The sequence below is a fragment of the Zeus faber genome, assembly GCF_960531495.2.
Source record: "Zeus faber genome assembly, chromosome: 7".
Classification (NCBI taxonomy): Eukaryota; Metazoa; Chordata; class Actinopteri; order Zeiformes; family Zeidae; genus Zeus; species Zeus faber.
Genome location: NC_137203.1, coordinates 13,526,319 through 13,548,818, shown reverse-complemented (window position 1 = coordinate 13,548,818; position 22,500 = coordinate 13,526,319). Strand labels below are relative to the sequence as shown.

At 43.2% G+C, this 22,500-nt stretch overlaps 1 protein-coding gene across 1 annotated transcript in view; it reads left to right on the top strand.

The window, feature by feature from the left end:
• Positions 1 to 22,500, top strand: part of grid2 (glutamate receptor, ionotropic, delta 2) — a gene marked incomplete at both ends in the record, with an annotated part of 557,550 nt that overhangs the window by 520,195 nt on the left and 14,855 nt on the right. The window contains 1 exon segment of the mRNA XM_080004041.1: positions 9,671 to 9,837. Coding sequence (XP_079860167.1) covers positions 9,671 to 9,837 — 167 coding nt within the window.

Here is a 22,500-nt window from a genome sequence, read left to right as displayed (position 1 = left end):
CCTGAGGAATTTAAACCGTAAAACACAATGTTGACAAAGAACAGTAAAAAGTAAACAGACTTAAGGAATTCCCACGTCTGGTTATTGTACAAATGTTCCGTTCGTTCCGTTCCTGATGCAGTCACTCTCTGCACTTTTCGTTTTTTTTAGCGAGGCAGCGTTTTTTGTTTTTTTTTGCCGGGCCCTTGTCGCCGCTCGACAACGTCATTGGCAAAGAGACAAAGGGACGACGACAAAATGCGCTACAGCACGAAGCCAGCACGCTTCCCAGCAGCACCACAAAGCCCCTCCGCACCGCCGGCGAGGGGGGGGACACAAAAAAATACAAAGAAAGATTCATGCGGCGATGATTTGTACTTTTTTTTTCCCTCTCAAAGGCGATGCAAAGTGCAACACAAGGAGTCATTATGGGAGAAACAATTGGACAAAAAGCGAGAAATTAAAATGAAACGGAGAGGAAACAGTACATTTCTTTTCCCGCCGAATCCTATTAAGGGTGCCATCTTAGTTTTGGCTCACTGATCCGTCTCGGATGATCCGTCTCTGCAACATCTGTCTCCAATTACTCCTCCTCTCCTCGATCACATCTCTCATCGGCTTAACCCGGGCTGAGCTAAGATTTGCATGCGGCGTGGCAATAGGCGATTAATTTTTCCTTTCTTTCTTTTTTTTTGTTGTTTGTTTTTTTTGCTTTGTTTTTTCTTCCCCTCCCCTCCCTTCTTCCCGGGGAAACAAAGAGAACTAATGACAGCTGAGGGCTAATTAAAGAACAACAAACAGTACATTTGAGGAGATGAAGAAGTTGTCACATCGCCTCGCTGGGGGATGAACGCGGGGCGTCGGCGGCAACTGTTGCCACCGGAGCGAGCAGCCGAGACCGAGAGGCTCGCGTGGGACCGGAGCCACCTGGAAAGCACTTCCCGCGCACTCCTCTTTTTTGTTCGGTTCTTCTTTCTTTCTTTGGCTGCGGTGAACGGCCCCCTCGTCCGCCCGGCGGAGCGGCGGAGCAGGCGTGCCTCGGCCGGCCGGTGCGGTTTCGGCCGTGGCGTCGGCCCCGTTGTGTCGCGTTTCGAGCGCTAGTGATGGTGCGGTGCTCGTCATGCGGTAGCAGGAGACGTAGAAGGAGAGGGAGTAGTTCACATTTGTTTACGTTCCTTCCCCGCTTTACACTCGCTCCTCGTGGAGCACGTCGCTCGGGTTCCGTCCTTTGCTCCCAGCTGGTTCAATGCGAAGCGATGGGGGGAAAAATGGGGGACGAGTCCTTGGGGACAACACCACTCTCTGCTTTTGGTCCAACAACTCACTCCATATTTCGCGGAAAGCGAATGTGATCTCACGGCGGGAAAAATATGTTTGTGGTTTCGGCTTCTTTTTTTTTTTTTTTTTCTTTTTTTTCTCTCTTTTTTTTATTTTAACCACCAACCCCCCCCCCCCTTTCTTTGGAGAACTTTTTATCATGTGTGGGTCTATAAACAACTGATCACTACTCCAAGAAGGGGAGAATCACCACAGGTGAGACAATTAAACATTGAACCAAACAACATTTACACAACATAAACACATAAACGTTGCACGACAACAGTTGATAAGGTCCAGGAAAACTGGAACTACAACTGGACACGTGGCCTCTTCCTGTCATAGTCATGGCAGTAAATGAGGGAGGAAAGGAGGGAAATGCAACCAGGAGGGTGCTGGGGTGCACTCCAAGCAGATGTGGTGCTGTGTGCGTGTGGGATGGTACCGCCTGTATGTGTATGTGTGTTTGTGTGTGCGTGCAGCGGAAAGGGCCCCGAAGCCCCCGAACTTGTAGACACCCTACGGCTGCAGGAGAGCCCCAAGCTCCCGGCCCTGCGGCCACAGAAGACCCCCGGGCCCCCGGAGAAGCCAGACGGCCGTGGAGCAACCCCCACGCCCGGCCCCGAGGAGCATAACCCAGTCTCAGGGAGCACGAGGAGACCCGGCACCCGAGGGGCGCACACATACAACCAACCCGCAGGTGCGGGCACAACACGTAGCCGCCGGCACAGAACCCGGGCCGCGGGCCTGGATCCCGGCCCCACGGCAACAAACACACACTCTGCCGAACGACGAGCTGGCGGGACTCCAATGCCCACCCGCGCCCCGCGTAAGGGCGAGGCCCGCCCCACCCAGCTGACCAGACGCCCCATCCGGCGTCAGCGCCAAGTGCCCATACCTGCACGTGGTTTCGGCTTCTGTTAGCTTTGCTGCGTCCCGGTATCGTTACCGGTGTTACACCCAAATGAGTGACCTGCCAAATTGTGAGGTAATCTTTCCTGTGTATTTACTACATATCTGAAAGAATAGAGTGCACGAAGATGAGAGAACAGGAGCTCCAATGCACCACATGAGTGTGAAACAGTGATAAACTTCATTTTAGGACTTTTTCATACGGATACAAATGAAGCCTCAACTCACGCCTCATCGTACCATTCCAGTTTAGTCACTTGACGAAACGCGGCGGGAAGGAGAAAATGGAGTCAGTTCTCAGATTTAGGGCGGAAACACGCCGAAGCGCAAGGTGCAGGGGAAGCGGAGGAGCCAACTTCTGCCTGTGCCATGATTGATTTGTTTGTACCCGATCCAATCTTTATTCAGATCCGCAGGGTGGCAGCCAGAACAGGGCGGGGGTAGGGCTGGCTGGCTGGCTGGCTGGCTGGCTGGCTGGCTGGCTGGGGGGGTTGGCAGCCCCGTGTTGTAACGTTCCCCAAATTATCAAATGACGCCCAAACAAAAGCAGAGCAAAGCAAGTGGGACGCAAGCAAACACGAGGGAGGAAGGAGAGCCAAGAGACCATGCTCACTGGCACAAGAACGGAGATAGTTCTGTGTGTGTGTGTGTGTGTGTGTGTGTGTGTGTGTGTGTGTGTGTGTGTGTGTGTGTGTGTGTGTGTGTGTGTGTGTGCGCACCGCTCTGCATACATGTCACTGTGTGTGTTCCAAGGTATCTGTGTGTCTGATAATTACCCTGGCACAATTAGAGTCACAACAACTGATTAGCTCAACCAAGCACTGGAAATACTGCAAAAGACTGTTTGTCCCTACTGTACGTGTGAGTGTGTGTGTGAGTTTGTGTGTGCGTGTGTGTGTGTGTGTTTGCGTGTGTGTGTGCGTGTGTGTGTGTGTGTGTGTGTGTGTGTGTGTGTGTGTGTGTGTGTGTGTGTGTGTGTGTGTGTGTGTGTGATAGAGAGAGAGAGCATGGTGATTAGTTGGAGAGATTACAAAGTATGCAGTTAATCATTAGAGGGCTTATAGTAGTCAGTAACTAAGTACTTAAGTAGTCAGTAATTAAGTACTTAAAGTAGTTAAGTGAGTAAGTACTTTGGGTACTTAGTATTAAAAATGTACTTAAGTACTATGCGAAAATACATTTTTTTAAGTATTTGTACTTAAGTATATTCATTTTCAGAGACTTTCCACTTTTACTCCCCTACATTTCCAAGTACATATCTGTACTTTTTTACTGTTCTACATTTCTACTACACAGCTTTTCTTGAGTTTTTTCTTTCTTTGAAATCGATTTGTATTTATAAATATGAAAACAGGATCTGATTCACTACACTGATCAGAGTGTGTACTCCTGTGTTACAGGCTCTTCCATATCAGGGCACAGGATGGGACAAGTCCTTTTATTTTTAATACTTCAAGTTACATTTATGGGCAAGTACTTAAATACTTTTACTGGGGTATAAATGTCAACATGGTCATTTTACTTTTACTGGAGTCATTTAGTGTCTCATTATTTGTACTTTTACTGAAGTAAAAAGTCTGAGAGTACGTCTCCCACCACTGACCATAGATGGGCAAATATTCCCTCATGGTGACATCCTGCTATCACTTCCCTACGGACGCTTTTTAAAATCCATTTTCTGATTTGTATTTTTTTGGTAAATTCTGCCCAAAGCTGTTTGATGTCTTTCTTTCTTTCTTTCTTTCTTTCTTTCTTTCTTTCTTTCTTCCTTTCTTTCTTTCTTTCCTTCTCCGAGGAGAAGCAGCTCTGTGTTACACTTGGTTCTCTCCACAAATAGCTGTAGTTTCTTCTCCGCCGCCATCAAAGCCCGAGGCTCTCGTCACCCGATCGCCTCCTTTTCTCTACCATTTTGATTCCCCCCCTTGCCTCTGTTTGCCCATTTGGAGCTTAAAGACTCTCAATGATGATCTGTGATTTGTGGTTCTTTTGTGTGTGTGTTTTTTTTCTTCCTGTCCGCTGAAGGAAAGCAAACATGTTTATTTGACTTTGTTGTTCGTAAAAGCAACATTTCGCGGACCTTAGGAGCCCTCTGTTTGATTTTAAAATGTCTGGGTGCTTTTTTTTTCAATTATTATTTTATTTTTTCTCCCTCTTATAAATGCTCTGATGCAATTATTAAGTCCCGTCTCAGATGTGTGGGGTTTTTTTTTTTCCTTTTTGATCCTTTAATTATTTTTTACCATTATAAGCTTGTCTTAAGATTTAAGGGCTAATATGGTCTTATAAAGGTTTCTCTTCCTCTCAGTGACCAAGTCGCTCTCATTCACCGTCTGATAAAAGGCGGTGAGAGAGAGAAAATCATGGAGGAAGGAGGAATAAACCTTTTTAGTCCTAAATAATGATTTTGGCTCCATTTGTTCCCTTGAAAAGTCACTTTCTGGCTCAAACAGCCGCTTCTGGCTGAGGAGATACTGTATATTCATGAGCCCTCGCAGCGCTTCCTGATAGCCACAAATTGTTATTTCTGCCATGCCGTCCTCCACGGCTCAGTGAGACTGATTTTCTAACGACTGCAGTGCTAAATCGTTTTTTTACTCTTGCTTTTTTTTTTTTTTTTTTTACCCACTAATATCCGTTGTAGATCAGAATCAGAATCACAATGAGTTTATTACATTTTCATATACTAGGACTCTTTCATGGTGAGGATTGGTGCATTTTTACCCCTGACAATTTGCATTAAAAAAGCTTAAATCTTAACAATTACAAAATAATAATAAAATAAAATGAAATAATAATAATAATAATAATAATAATAATAATAATAATAATAATAATAATACATGTAATATACACAAATACAAAAAAAAATGAAATAGCCAAATTTATAAAAGAAATATACAGAATATACAAATGTTATTCGATGAACACAATAAATTATTGTTATGGGTATAAATACCAAATTCTTTATGATAGACAAACTGTTTAATCAATGGATTCCAGTTAGATGGGTGGGTGGGTGGGTGGATGGGTGGATAGAGAGATAGAAAGATAGATGGATAATGGATGGATGGATAATCTCTCTAAATGTAGTAAGAAAAGAACAGTTTATCCTACAGTTGTGATGTTGAAACCCATAGTGCACCTGTGCCATGATCACACACACACACACACACACACACACACACACACACACACACACACACACACACACACACACACATACAGAATACACATACATAACAGAGGGTCTGATCTCACTTTATTCACGATATGGAGGGAAATTGTGGTGATGCATAGACATAAGGTGTGGTGTGATGCGTACGTGTGTGTGTGTGTGTGTGTGTGTGTGTGTGTGTGTGTGTGTGTGTGTGTGTGTGTGTGTGTGTATGTGTGTGTGTGTGTGTGGCATGTGTGCGTGTGCGTGTGTGTGTGTGTGCGCGCGCGCCTTTTAATGTGTTTTCAGGTCCAGGCCTTTTCAGTGAATTGTTCCGTTGAGATGTCCGGGTCTGAATGTCAGATGGAAGTTGTTGTTGTGCATTATGTTTGAAAGGCTTTTTGGGAAAGCAGTTCTATTAAAGTGAGCAATTGCACAGTGGCCATGAGAGCTCGATGCCCTGCGACTTAAGAAAACACATGCAAATAGACAAAACACAAGCAAATGAAGAAAAACATCTCCACCAACTTGACATAAGCTGCGCAGCATTTAGAAAACACGCTGCAAGTTTAGACAACACAACACAATAGAGACACAAGGCATCACAGAAACGCTCTGCAAAGTAAACGTGCAGCTGGCTGGTACAACCTGCTGGGCATTACTGCCTGTAGCACCTCCTCCGGTGCCCACGGGTCAGCCGCAGGGTCATCAGCCGGGTACCACCGATCTTCAAGGTTTCGCTCCTTTAATCCTGGAACGTCTCCTGGCGGCAGAGCAGCGACAGGGACGTCTCCCCGCCGCCCGGCGTTCTTTCCCCAACGCTCGTCCTTCCCTCTCCGCCTCCTCCGCCCGTTCATTTGTGGCCTTCTTCAGCCTTGCTCCCGTCACCTCTCAGCGGGCGCGTGTTTGACAGCCCGGCGGAGCCTCTGCATCCAAGCTCCACCGGGTAGACGGTGGTCCTCCAGCCGGCCTCCCTCCACTCAGCAGCCGGCTCGGCGCGCTCGATCGTCTTCCATTCCAAGGCGGCCTCCCATCCGTAGTAGTGCTGGCAGCTCAGCGAGGAGTACGGCGGACCACACTGCTATGTCGGGACGGAGAGACGTGGTGGTAATCTCGCCGGGGGAGTTTGAGCTGCTTGCCGAGATCGACTCTCGTATTCCGCTCCTGGTCCGAGGAAAAGAGCCTTGATGTTTCCTTTGTCCCGGTGCTGCTTTTCCCCCCCGCCCCCCCTGACGAAGTGGCTGTGGTGTTCCACCGGTGGTGAACATCCCCTGCTGGAGGACCTGATCACGGCGCCATCGGTGGCGCCCCTCTTCCCACCTTAGTCCCGCCATTCCTGCCTGGACCCTGCTGATGAGTTCTTGGTGATGCAGCCTAGCGACCGCTCGGTCAACCTCGGCTTGGGCTTTCCACTACCGGCCAGTACTTACGGACCTTGGCGATTGCGTTCCTCACTGACTAATCGGTGGAGTCTCTTAGTTCAAGAACCAGCCTGGTCTTTTCCCGCTTGTAGCCCCAAACTGATTGATTGCAGTGGCAGCCGTGAGGTGGCCCGTTTCAGAGAGGCGCGGCGGCAGCCCCGGCCACTTTCGGATGAATGAGTTGGCTTCCCCATCCATCTTACTTGTTTTCGATGGGGGGGGGATTTTGCTCATTTTCAGCGGCAACATTACCCTCATCTCGAGTGTGAATTGGTAGCACCACATGTTCTTCCTCCCTGGGAGTTGGCTTTGGCCAACCTTGCCGGGGCTGCTGAGAGCTGCTTCAACACGGTTCTCCCCATGTGTTTGCAGGAGAGCTCTGCTGTAGACTGACTCCCTCTGATGGGTTTCTCACATTACAGAAATGCGACGTTAAACACAACACATTACAGACAGCACAACGCATTACTGACAAGACAACACATTACAGGCAATACAATGCATTACAGACAAGACAACACATTACAGGCAATACAATGCATTACAAACAACACAACACATTACAGATGACACAACGCATTACATGAAGCTCAGCATATTCTATAATTACGGGAATGGAATTCAACAGATGCTTTTATCTTCGTTTAAATTCGGCCGGGATGCAACTTTCATACGAAGTGATGTGTGGAGGATGTGTAGTCTATTATAGCAGGTGTTAACATAGACTATTTACTATTATTATTATTATTATTATTATTATTATTATTATTATTATTGTTATTATTATTATTATTATTATTATTATTATTATTATTATTATTGTCTGTCACATTTACAACACATTTAAGTAACAATGATGACTAAATAAATAACAAATTACCTGCCATTAGTCTTGCCCATATTAAACTGCAGTGTTTCCCACAGTGGATTATACATGTATTATTATTATTATACCGATTTTTATAGATTTGATTAGAGAATGTAAACAATGAAATTGATTGTCTGTGAAAAAGAAATATCTGACAATGACAACCTCTCTCTCTGAGGATTTTTTTCAACCTTGCACAGAGTTGATCAGTTGTGTGTACAGGCATTACTTTTTGAGACTTATAGTTTCATATTAAAAAAACAATACACGACTAAATTAAAATACAGAGTGCTGTGGCTGACGTCACATATTGATTTATTGGTTTATTTATTTGGATTCATATTAGGGGGAGATATACACTCAGGGAATGGCTCAATTTGCAGCTGGATGAAACAGGGGAATAGTAATCAGAGTTGACTGTCCATCCTCCAGATGAGTCCTGCGCTCACAGCCTCACAGCTCACACAGCGAACCAGAGCTGGGAAGAAAAAAAGCCAACAAAGTGCTTTTTGTGTGCTCATTCCCTATATGAGGGAATATAGTCCTCTAATGTAATGGGAATCGGTTCAAACCTCAAGATATCTGTTTGTGCACCGTTTACACAATAAGGACTTAGAAAAGGACTAAAAAGATTTTAAAAAGTGGATTTCGGCACTTTCGACCAAAATATATACACTTTTTGTTTTTGCTATAAATAATAATAATAATAATAATAATAATAATAAAATAATAATAATAATAATAATAAAACAATAATAATAATAATAATAATAATAATAATAATAAATACAAATATTTATTATACAACAAACTTTTGTTACCAAAACAACTGTTATTGGGGTTTATTTTCTATTATTTTATAATTGTGATAATTACAATAATGATACATTTTTATTATTTTTTAACATTATTATTATTGGGTGTTATTTTATATTATTTATAATAATGATGTATTGCTTTGTGTTTGTCATGCGTTGTGTCTGTATTGTGTTGTGTTGTCTGATTTGCAAGGTTTTTTCTAAATGCTGTGCATGTGATGTGAAATTGGTGAAGGCGTTTTCTTAATTCGCTTGTTGTTTGTCTATTTGCATGTGTTTTCTTAAGGTGCAGTGGATTGAGTTCTCAGGGCCACCGTACAGAAGGTCTCTTATAAAACAGCTGTGATCTTCACCTTGCAGCATAATCTTCACTTTATGTTTTTCAGAGGAAAAATACTCACATGCAAACACAAAGTCGTGCATACACACAAACACACAGAAATTGTGGAAAACAAGATTTGTTCGTAACGTGTTCTAATGTATTGGCTTGCTATGAAAAGACTGCAATGTGCAAATCAAGCTTGAACCCAAGCACTAACAACTTGTTTTTGTCAAGGTCTTAATATTTATTCATTCTTTTCTCTTAGGTGTGGGTATATATGTACAGTATATGGATATATAGGGTTTATTATTAGAATTTTACTTTTCCAGTGCATCGAATCACATTTCTATATTATGTACATTTTTATATATTTCACTATTTCTGTTGTGTTTTTTTTGAATATTTGTGCCTTTTTTCTATTTTATTTTATCATATTGTTTTATGAACTCTTTTCAATTATTATTATTTTTCAGACTGTTAAGCTTTCTCTGATGCTAATCGTGTGTATAAACACAGCAATCCTGACCAGGACAAATTCCTTGTCTATGAAAATGTACTTGGCGGAATAAATTGTCTTTATAACATTAATGTACATACTGTACATACATATGTGTGTGTGTGTGTGTGTGTGTGTGTGTGTGTGTGTGTGTGTGTGTGTGTGTGTGTGTGTGTGTGTGTGTGTGTGTGTGTGTGTGTGTGTGTGAAATAATCACCTTTTCGGGGAAATATACTTGTGTCTATTGATCCCAAGTCTCATTTGAAATAGTAATTTTCAGCTGAGTTTTGTGAAATCTCTTTGTATTTCTCTTGCATTCTTTGGCTTGACAATGTTGCCTATGCTACTTTGTCTTTGTCTTTACGTTTGGGTTTTTTTTCCAGGTGAAATATGGGCGCTTCGGCTTCGTGTGGGACGCGGCGGTGTTGGAGTACGTGGCCATCAACGACGAGGACTGTTCCTTCTACACCGTCAGTAACAACGCTCCAGACCGCGGCTACGGCATCGCCATGCAGCACGGCAGCCCCTACAGGGACATCTTCTCCCAGAGGTAAACAAATCGACACGCAAACAAATAAACAATCTCACATTGCAACGGCCTCATATGCAATGCCCGTGTTGCATACTTCTGCAAACTACTCAGTTATGGAGGTCATACCGTAAAGTATAGTGCATAATAGTGGTTCTCAATGGGGGGTCCCTCAGGGAATCCCAGGGGGTCCTTCTGCAGCAAAATGATAAATAGGTAGATTTCACTATTAATTAGCTTTGGTTTGGACTAAATCATATCTAACAATATATAATGTGGTTGATTGGTGGAGCCAGGGACTGAATGTTATAAAATGGGGTGTTTCACCTGTTGCTCGTTGATTTCTCTGACGATCAACAGGTGTACAGCCACCTCCCAGGCTCAATTGCGTAGACCCAAGACAGGTGTGGCTGCTTAATCCACAAGACTAAATATTAGTCTTAAGTTTAAGAACATAGTGTATAGTATTAGTGTTTATACTGTTGTTTTTGCATATAGTATAATACAATTATATCCTCTAAATATGATATAAACAGGAAGTGGCAGTTGGATCATTTGTTTGCGTTAGGGTAGTAATGAAACATTTTGGAACTGCAATCAGGCACCTCGTAGGTGTGAACCAGTTCATATCTCTCTAGCAAAGTAATTATCATGTGAGGTCTTGTGTGACACAGTATTTGTTTATAGGACGAGATAAGAAGGTATGATAGTACTTTATTAATCCCCCGAGGGTGAGGTTCTGGCGTTACAGCAGCTCAGAGAGGAATACGAGGTAGGGATGCAGTTTGTACAGAAAGTAAGAATATGTACCCTTCCAGCTACCATGGGGATTAAACATGCACAGTCATCTGAAGAAAAGAAGAATATAGAAAATAATGAGTGTGTGTGTGTGTGAGAGAGAGAGAGATTAATAGTGTGCCCAGTCCATTGTCACCTCTGTGCTCGTCACGTCCACGAAGCACACTCCTGAAAACTTCCTGTCATGTCTGTATTAAAGTAAACAAGAAGTTAATTGACTGTGGATTGTTTTTTTCTATTAATTTTTTTCCCACCAATTTTCCACAACTCGCGTTACTCGCGCCGTTCCCCTGTTTCACACCATCATTTCGCACTCCATGACTCAGTGAAGCACTTAGCAGGAAATTTCCATGGGCGTCATATTCACGGTCCCTGCGGTGGGATAGGTGATGGCTGACTCACCTCGGGTTCTTTGGTGGCCAACCAGGTCAGAAAGGAATTTTGACACAAAAATTGGAAAGAGGGAAACACGTGCACCCTACAGCTCAGAATTCGTAATAAAGTTGCGCAGCTAAATGCCTTGAAGTGCCTGTGGTTGATGTTTGGGGGGTGACAGACCGTCCCCGAAAAGCCCAACTCAGGCTTCACTGCAGTTGGATGTGTCAATTGAAGTTCTCTCTGACATTGGCATTGTTGATGGCGCTCTGCTTTCACCAGGTGCTACCGATGGCACGCACCCGACTCAAACATTTCTCCCCGCGCTCCCTATTGATATTTCCAGCCTTTGAGGAACGAGATGTGAGGGCGAGATTGGGATGAGTTGGGGAAATGACAGTAGAATAACAATGGGCCGCTCCCGCCGGCTTTATTTTTCCCTCTCTTTGACGGGAACGCCTTTGTGTAAGAGAGAGAGAGAGAGAGAGAGAGAGAGAGAGAGGAAAAAAAAAAAAAAAAGAAGACAAGATAGAGAGAATATAAAGACGAGCGTTGATTGAAAAATACACCCCGCAACAATCGATGATCCAAATGGCTGATGACTGTACTGTGAGTTTACAGTGGGAGTCGGCGCGGAGTTGGGAGAACTCACACTGTGTTTACAGGGCTGCAGGTCCACTGGTGTCTGTAAGAAGTATCAAAGAAATAACAATAGCGTGTGTGTGTGTGTGTGTGTGTGTGTGTGTGTGTGTGTGTGTGTGTGTGTGTGTGTGTGTGTGTGTCTGTTTGCATGTGTGTTTATGTGTGTGTGTGTGTGTGTGTGTGTGTGTGGTTGTGTGTGTGTGTGTGTGTGTGTGTGTCTGTGTGTGTGTGTGTGTCTGTTTGCATGTGTGTGTGTGTGTGTGTGTGTGTGTGTGTGTGTGTGTGTGTGTGTGTGTGTGTGTGTGTGTGTGTGTGGACTTCCTCTGATTTCACTCAGACAGACTGTAGATCCACTTGACAGAGTCAGAATGCAGCTTCCAAAGGGGCGGTCTGGTAATTTGAACTGACAGCTACTGAGGAGTTGTTTTGAAGAGCTTAAGGGCTGATGTAAGGAATAAACCCCCTTTCAAAGGCATGGGATTCTGTGTGTGTGTGTCTGAAACCATGAGAGAGAGAGAGAGAGAGTACAAAGCAAATTTGGAAAAACAAAAGCCAAATACGGGGGAATAAACCCCAGGTTGTGTGAATCATAACTTCTTTGGAAAGTTGCGCAATAACTTTCCTCCGCCTCGGATATTTATTTTTTTCCGGGCCTGTCTCAAATTTTTCGAACCAAGCGATCAATTAACAGATTTCATCTCAGACACCTTATTTCCATTTTCAAGACGGAGACGACTCACGTAGAAGCGAACAGATGGATATTTTCACTTGTTAGAAGAGTCAGGGCCGAGCACGTAGACGTAGAGATTCTACATTATTTTGGGTTGCGCGAAAGGAATGAGAAGGCGTGCCGCTGAAATGCGCTCACGGCAAGACGAGCCTGTCAGCGCCTAGTGACAGCCGTGATGAAGAAGCGACGGGGAGATGGATATAATGGCGATGCTGTTACTTGACGTTTAACACATAAAAAACATCACGAAAAAAATGGAACTTTAACTTTTCTTAGTCTTTTTTTACCGGTTGGCTGTACGCAGCCTGCCAGCCTGCGAGTGTCCTCGTGGCGATGGTATTTGACTAGCGCTGCAAAATATACTTGGCAACGTAGCTGGATTTCCTGGAGCACTGCGGCGCTGAACGGTGTGTACACGCCAGAAAAAGCCCCGCGCCAGGAGTAAGTTATAAATGATTCTCCAAGTCGATGCGATCTCTGAGCCATAAGTTACGTCGCTGTAGGGGAGCGTGTAACGCCGCCCGGCGCGCGAGGCTGAGGCCAGCGAGGCTTTCTATTTGCGTCATCGCAGCCTATGGAAAGACCGAAACGGCGCCCCGCCGTCCACGCTTCTATCCGTACAGAGCTGATCAAAGCGACAGGAGTGCCCTGACTATTTTCCATCATTTGTTTGGACAACAATGGAGGTGTGTGTGAGAGATTTAGGGGCTCTATCTGGCGCCGGCCTCCATTTCTCCGACTTATTACAACATTGCCATCTAGGGTGAGGGTTGTACACCCAGTCCGTATTACCTTTGAGTTATTTTATTTTTATTTTATTTTATTCTATATTATTCAATTTACTTACTGCGTTACTTTTTAGGAATCAATTAGTTTCAGTTAGTTATTCAAGTAGAAATTAGGCAGCTATTGTGTTCAGTCTCGAACATATAGTGCATAATCAGTTTCGGAGGGGAGATGGAATCGTCGGCTTTGGGCTTTTTTCATGGGGATATATTGACCCATTTTTAATTACTTTCCTGCCCTAAAAATGGAAATATTTTAAACTCACGCCGGCCTCACCCTTTAATCGACCCGATGTATTAACAGCCTGGGAGCCCCTTCGGCTTCTCACCTCATGAGCGCACGCAACCACAATTTGCAAGAACAGGAGTTTTGTGGCTTCTCGAAGACGGAGAGTGAGGTTGCCCAAAATGTCTACGCTTTAGCAACCAGATCCTTTTTGGATGATCCCTCCTCGCTTAAAAACTTTGATAAACGCGGGGGCCCTCTTTCTTATTTCCCACCGAGACCGCCGAGATTATTTGAAGTGCCCTTCCTTCCGCCCACGTCCATCCACTGGAACTCCCAAATATCACAGACGAGGAGGAACCGCCGCGGTATTGATGTATTTTACATTTCCCTGACACGTGGCTATGACTGAAAAAGCCGATGGAGGTGTTGGTGAAGAATTTGAATGTGTGGTCCTTAATACACTTGTAGAACAAAGTATGGTTTGACTTCCCCTGCAGGCATCCATTGGGATTATCCTGAAATGTGCTTTTGCATTTGATGTACGTTCAAGCAGGTTACAAAAAGACATCAAACATAGAGTGTGTGTTTGTGTGTGTGTGTGTGTGTGTGTGTGTGTGTGTGTGTGTGTGTGTGTGTGTGTGTGCGTGCGTGTGCGTGCGCGCGTGCGTGTGTGTCTGTCAGCATGTGGCTTTAATGAAAACAAATAATCGTAAAAGCCGACTCTCCATTCCTCCTAATATCCTGATAATACTTAATCTTACCTTAATCCATCCACCTAGCCCTTCATCATCTTCTTCCTCTTCTTTGCCTCAGCTCCCTCCTGCTTCTCCCATATGTCATCCTTTCATCCCAGACAATGAACTGCGTGGTGCCCTCTGTAAACAGTGCGATAGTAATAGTAAAGTGCCTCCCTGCTCACCGTTGTTTGTCAGTGATATTAAAGTGCTCCAGGTGCCCGTTAACACAGCGCAAACTGTTCCCTCCAAAAAACAAAAAACAAAAAACAAAAAAAAAACATTTTCTTGAGAGGGGGTCTGTGTTCTGTGCTTTTATATCAAAACCCACTCGTGATAATACATTTCTCAACAAGAGCTAAAAGAAAAATAAAAAAAAAAAATAAAAAGAAGCCGTTGATGAAGTGACTTGTAAAATCGGCTCGCCTCCCGAAAGTTTGTTCCCTGTAACACGCCGTGGATGGTAAAATGTAATGTATTCCTGAAGCACGTTGCAGAAATGCGCTTGGTCGCAGTCGGGCTTAATTAAATGGTATACATCAACGTCGAAACGCCGTGGAGGACCTGCCATAGGCTGTTCAAAGTATGAATGCTCGTGAATAGAAATTCGTCATCTTAAGCATTTGGTCGTTGTTCGCGGGCTCATGCACCCTCCATGTCAGATCAAACTCCTCAGTCAACTCCGTACAAACTGTTTCTGGATCAAGGTGGACTTCATGCACGACCCTTAGAAGACATGAGCGCATTGAAAGAAGGAACCGAGCACAATAAAAGAAGCAACTGAAGTCCAACGCACCTGCCTTGATATGTTTTAGGCTAGGTGACAGATTGGATAGAAATAAACATAGAAAGGGAGCAATTAAGTATAAAGTCAGTGTAGTGTATATAGTGCATTAAATAGAAAACAATGCTCTCTAAGCATATACGTTAACATATCAAAAACAAATACATATACATACAGTACATACATTTCAGTTATGTAGCCAAGTAAGTTACATCCAAAACAATGCTATTGAGGTGTGTGTGTGTGTGTGTGTGTGTGTGTGTGTGTGTGTGTGTGTGTGTGTGTGTGTGTGTGTGTGTGTGTGTGTGTGTGTGTGTGTGTGTGTGTGTGTGTGTGTGTGTGTGTGTGTGTGTGACTGGATGTATAAATATACACACCTCAGCCTTTCAAGAATATCACCAAATAATGGATGGATAGACAGACAGACAGACAGACAGACAGACAGACAGACAGACAGACAGACAGATAGATAGATAGATAGATAGATAGATAGATAGATAGATTGCATTGTCACATCAAAGATACTCAATATAATATTAATAATAATAAAGTCAGAGAATAAAAATACAAAAAATAAAATGTCAATTTGCAATAACTTCGAGGATTCATTGAAAATGTGTAATCCTGTACTCACTGTAATAATCCTTGCAATAAATCAGAAAAAAACAAATGTAAAAACAAAAAATGAACAATAGAAATTTGGCAAGTATGAAATAAACCTGAAAGTTAACTCAGGAACGGTACATCTAGACGACTGGGGCCTATTTTTATTTTAATTTAAAGCTCAATTCCCGGTTGCCAGGCAGGAGACAGACTCTTAGGTTCACTTCGACAGTTTGTCGGGTCCTTAGATGAAGCGTGATGTTGAGCAGAGTTTTGATGCAGACTTCAGGAGCAAACACATGCACGTTTATGCACGCTTTGTACAGGCACACACACACACACACACACACACACACACACACACACACGCACACACGCACACACTACATAACAAGAGTTCTAATTGAGCCGTGGGGTTCTGAGCTTCCCAGGCGTCATTTGAAAACCAGCGTCTCCAAAGGGGAAACCACTGTTGTTCCGGAACAAAGGGAGGAATCCAGGAGGAAGGGAGGGAGCGAGGAGAGGAGATGAGATGAAAGAGGACAGGAGAGGAGAGGTGACAATATTGTTCGGGATGACAAGAAATTGATTTACCGTCAGGTGTCAATCTAGCTCCCCCCTCTTCTATCCGTCTCCCCCCTCCCTCTCCCCCCTCTCTCTGATCTGTCACTCCGACGCTCATCCGTCACCTTCCCACTCCGCCCACAACCTTAGTGCATCCATTAAATCTCTATTAAAGGCTCTTAATGATGGAGATGTGCCTGGCTCGCTCCACCTCTCTCTCTCTCTCTCTCTCTCTCTCTCTCTCTCCAACACTCTTTTCTCCTTCTCACCCTCTCCTCCCTTTCTTTTGGGCCGTCTTCCCCGTCCTTTTTTTTGCTTGTTTATGTAGATGTGTTTAATTTTTTTTTTTATTATTTCGGTATTTCATTATTTTATTTTACTCGCCGTCGCTTTCCGTCTCCGTGCGGCGATATCGTGTTCGAGTTCACTCGCCTACTGAAAGGACTTGATATGAAAAATACCCCAAATACTGCAAAATAATGGCGTTTGCCAGACGTAAGCGGCCGATAAAAAAAAACAACAAACTTTCCACGATGGGTATGACCAAAATCACAGATGAGATGCTCGACCAGGAGATATTGCGCCAGACACGACACCCCAAAAAACTTTGTTTCTGTCTTTTCCTGCAGTATTCACCGAGTGTCGCTGTTTATAAGAGCGTTCTAAGTCATTAAAAAGGCTATTTCTCTTCAACATGTTCTTTAAGGCCCAAACGTTTGCGCCGTTGCACTGCGTTGATGCGCGATGAGATCCTGCAGCAGAGTGGTAAGTTTCCCAATGGTAAAGTGCCAGTGTGCTATGAAGAGCCATAACATTTTAATAAGATCTTCAAGCCCAAAGCTAGGCATTCAGGTGCAGGGGAAAATGTAATTTAGGCTGTGTCGGATGGAGTGCCTGATTCCGTTTGTTGCTTTTTTCCAAGTTGAATGCCTGTGACCCAGACCACCCCCCGCAGCTGGCAGCCCACTCTGTCCGGCCGCACGCTTTGGATTCAACTTCAAGCGTTTGCAGAGAATTTGGAGGCTTTGGATTTTGGATCGTTCCACCTTTGTACTCGAGATAGATTCATGAACAAATTTCATTCGTTTTGCTTTTGGATGAATGTTTGATATATTGCCCTGCCTGCTTGTCCGACTTTTTATCTGTCAAGCTGATCAGCACTCGGGCATTAGCCACACACACACCCGCACACACACACACACACACACACACACACACACACACACAAACACACACATTCTGGACCCGTTCTGCCTCCCTCGTTCTCATCTTTATCGTCGCCGATCTGCATAACTAAACACCTTACATAACGTTATTATACCAAAGCGTACCCTTCGTTACATCTGGAGGGGAGAGAGAAACCCAAAAAACAATACACATATGAATTATTTATTCCTGTTAGGCTGTGTTGAGTTAGGGATCGAGACATAGTTGCTTCAAATATTTACCGCCCCTGAATTCTAATCATCGTCAGATTAAGCGAGGGGGCTCGATTGGCCCTCTCTCCTCAGTTCTCTGCCAAGTAGGCGACAAAGTTTTTCCCCTCATTGTTTATTATTTATTCGTCTCATTGTGTCGTATTGTGTTGTACTGTGTGTATTTCCCCGTCTGGTTTCCACGCGGCGTGAGGGAGGGAGGCGGTGGGAGGCCGTGATGCAGCCAGTAACTAAGCTGTCAACTCACTGTTGTTTTCATTTAAGGGGCTGACAGCCCGCGCTGCTCTTAGGGCAGAGAACTCATTTTAGCAATACATCTTCTCTCTCTCTCTCTCTCTCTCTCTCTCTCCCTCTCCCCCCCACTCATCTCATCTCCTCTCTCTCGCCACCCCTCGCTCGCTCCTCTCCTCCATTTTGCGACTTGTTGTCACACATCCATCCAGATGAGACTCGGCGCTGCATTATATTTTTTTTCTCCCCCTCTTTCATTTTGTTATTTTATTTCCAGCTTTCTTCATTTTCCCGGCTCTCTTCCCCCCCTCCTCTGAGCCCTGTTTTCTACTTTTCCAACCCCGTCGGATATAATTGTGCGTGCCGCAGAGATTTCTTTCCGCCCTGTCTGTGCATGCTAATCGAAAAGCGGAGTGTACCTGAGCGTCTCTGAGACAGAGCAGCGAAGTCCGCCGAGCTCTGACCTCCTGCCCAAAATCCATGTCTACAGCTCCGTCGAGGCAGCGTGTACCGTGCGGCTGCTCGCGGAACGACGGCGTCGCAAGTAATTAGTGCCATTACGGAAAATGCAAAAACGCTCCGTATCAGCCGCGGGATTTCAGACCGACTGTGCAACATTTGATGCTGCATCACACTGTGATATCTAAGAGCCGTCTTCGCGTATAGCAGCGTCATTACATCGTGACCTGCCCCCCGCTGCGGTTAATACCATTCTGACACCGAGAGTGGACAGAGATACCGTTGCCGAGGAGGTAAAGATTCTGTGCGTTGCTTATAATTAAATTGATGCGACTCTATGAAGATATACGCAAAGTCGGAGATGTGGAAAAACAATCTGACATGATTTTGCAGATACAACTCTAAAAGGTCCTTGGCTGACACCACGGTCCATGATATCCTTCTTCCGTTATTTTATTGCTTTATGCCTGGGCTTCATTTGCATGCATACTAATATTTAAATTCAATATTCAAGATTAGTGTATGTGTGTAAGACAAGGGGAAAAAGGGAAATTTGATTGGGTTCTTGCGTGCATCTATCAATCTTTTATTATTATTATTATTATTATTATTATTATTATTATTATTATTATTATTATTATTATTATTATTAATGTTATGATTATATTTGTCGGTAAAACAGTAAATCATAAAATGTTATATAACATTTATAATATTATATACATTTTTTGATAATATGAATATATTACAGATACAGCATATACGTATATTAGATATTCTCTCCGGTAAAAGTAAAAAAAATGTTATAAGATGGCACAGACTTGCTATGATGGAGTTTCTTTACATGTTTCTCATTTTTCTGCATTCAACTTTCTCACGTCTTTTTAGTTTGTTTGTTTATGCTTCTCTCCTTTGTATCTTCAAAATGCTCCTTTTCTTCCCTTTCATTTTATTTTTTCTTTCACCTTGTATCTGCTAATACAGTGTGATCATCTGACCATCAAGCTGCTGCCAACGAGTTTCCATGGCAACATCTGTTCCATGCAGTAATAGCCATTGTGTAGAGAGCGGAGCGCACACACACACACACATACACACACACACACACACACACACACACACACATACGCACACACAGACTCACACAAAGCATGCTTCCCATCACCACCCTCAAACCCTTCCTCATTTTCCTTAACAGCCAGTGGGAGTGTTGAAGTCATTATGGATCTCGCCAGTCAAAGTCAATGGTCTTAGAGCGCTGAGGTTATAACTCATTACACACAAACAAACACACACACACAGAAGGAAGCACAAACACATCACACCTTCGTTACGATCTCAACCAAGAACACAAGCTGTTGTTCATTTGTTTATATGCAACTGTTGGCAGACACACACACACACACACACACACACACACACACACGAACAAGAAACATGTACATGCTGTTTTATATTGCTTATTTATGATGTGATTTATATGATGATATCCATTAAAATGTTATTACATAGTAGTTACATAGTGGTTTCATAGTGGTTACATAGTAGTTAAAAACATAGCGGTTACATAGTAGTTACATAATGTTACATAGTAGTTACACACATAGTGGTTACATAGTTGTTACAAACATGGTGGTAACATAGTAGTTACATAGTAGTTACACACATAGTGGTTACATAGTAGTTAGACACATAGTGGTTACAGAGTAGTTACACACATGGTGGTTACATAGTGCTTACATAGTAGTTACACACATAGTAGTTACATAGTAGGTACACACATAGTGGTTATGTATTGGTTACATAGTGGTTACAGATATAGTGGTTACATACATAGTTACACAGTGGTTACACACATAGTGGTTACATACATAGTTACATAGTGGTTACACACATAGTGGTTACATACATAGTTACATAGTGGTCACATACATAGTGACATTGTGGTTACACACATAGTGGTTACATACATAGTTACATCGTGGTTACATACATACTTACATAGTGGTTACATACATAGTTACATTGTGGTTACACACATAGTTGTTACATACATAGTTACATAATGGTTACACACATAGTTACATTGTGGTTACACACATAGTTGTTACATACATAGTTACATTGTGGTAACATACATAGTTACATTGTGGTTACACACATAGTTGTTACATACGTAGTTACATATTGGTTACACACATAGTTACATTGTGGTTACACACATAGTTGTTACATACATAGTTACATAGTGGTTACACACATAGTTGTTACATACATAGTTACATAGTGGTTACACACATAGTTACATTGTGTTTACACACATAGTTGTTACATACATAGTTGCATTGTGGTTACACACATAGTTGTTACACACATAGTTACATTGTGGTTACACACATAGTTGTTACATACATAGTTACATTGTGGTTACACACATAGTTGTTACATACATAGTTGCATTGTGGTTACACACATAGTTGTTACACACAGTTACATTGTGGTTACACACATAGTTGTTACATACATAGTTACATTGTGGTTACACACATAGTTGTTACATACATAGTTGCATTGTGGTTACACACATAGTTGTTACACACATAGTTACATTGCGGTTACACACATAGTTGTTACATACATAGTTGCATAGTGGTTACATAGTAGTTACATAGTTGTTACACACATAGTTACATTGTGGTTACACACATGGTTGTTACATAGTAGTTACACACATAGTGGTTACATAGTAGTTACATAGTAGTTACACACAGTGGTTACATACATAGTTACATTGTGGTTACAAAGTGGAAATATACATAGTAGTAGTATATGAATGCATGGTTCTTAAATTAAATATGTTATTAATATCCTGACAGCCCTTTGCATGTGCAACATCTTAAAAATGAACAAAGTTAAAGTTAGTGTTAACATTGTGTTCTTTCGGAAGTCTTGGAGGATATGTCACGTTTGCACCCAGTGTGTGAAGATGTGTATTTAAAGCAATATTTGTAATACATGTTAAAGTTGGCTGCTGTTCATGAAAAAGGTCAAATGCTTTTAAAGACAGTGACTTGATTCCAACTGTCACAAGGTTTGATTGTTTGACAAAGTTGGGTTATGTTTAGTGAATTTGATCACACACACACACACACACACACACACATACAGACACTGTGTGTGTCTCATCCATATGTGTGTGTGTGTGCGTGTGTGTGTGTGTGTCTGTGTGTGTGTGTGCGCGTGTGTGCGTGTGTGTGTGGGGAAAGAAACAAATCGGATTTCTCCTTCCAAACGTTATCATGAATTTCTCCAATTTTATAAAATGCAATACAATACACAACGCTTTAACGCTTTCCCTGAAGTGTATTGCGAACATCATGTGTGAACACTTGTGTGTGTGTGTGTGTGTGTGTGTGTGTGGTAGTGCACCTGTGCGAGAGAATATGAATTCCCTGCTAATGCTACTAATTCATAAATCAGATAAGCAGGTTACCCTCCTCTTCTCCATTTTATCCACATCTACATCTACATCTAAATGCCGGGCTAAATCGGCATTTCAATTTTAATAAGCAAGATTTAAATATTGATTTGCGTGAGCGCGCATGTATGGATGCGTGCGCGTGCGCATGTGTGTGCGAGTCCCTTTGAGTGCACGTCAACGCCGGATTAGGACGCGAGGGCCTCTGGCCAATTAGCCCGGAAGCCGATGATAAACGATCCGTGCAGCAACGGAGGAGAGGGACCGGAGCGTCTCCCCGATCCGAAGATCCACCGCGGACGATCCGCCCGAACTATAAAGCGAACACGCGGCTCACTCATAACCCAACCGCCAGTTGTTTGCTTTTGGCTTAATCGCCTCGAACTTGGATCCTCTTTTTTTCGGAGCGTGTCCGGGCAGAACAAAGCAACAAAAGGAGGTCCAGCTGATTTTTTTGATTTATTTGTTTATTTCTTCTGTTTGGGCGTCCCGGGGATCCGTCGCTGATCGGGGAGAGTCGCGCCCTTGACTCTTTAGGGTTAATCATCGTGAATGCGATTGATAAATCCCTTTTACAGCAGCAGCAGCAGCAACGGCCGCAAAGAACGCCCCTAGTGAGCGAGAGAGAGAGAGAGAGAGAGAGAGAGAGAGGGAGGGTCACATCTGTAATCTTGTCCTTTCGCTGAGATTTTAATAGATTCGAAGTAAAGCGTTTTTTTTTCTCTTGCGGTAGGAACACAAATATGAATTGCCCTCGTGCTGTTTTGCTTTTTTTTGATCCAGGGTCGGCGTTAATCATCCCCTATAATTTTTTTAATTGTTTTGTCACAGGAAAG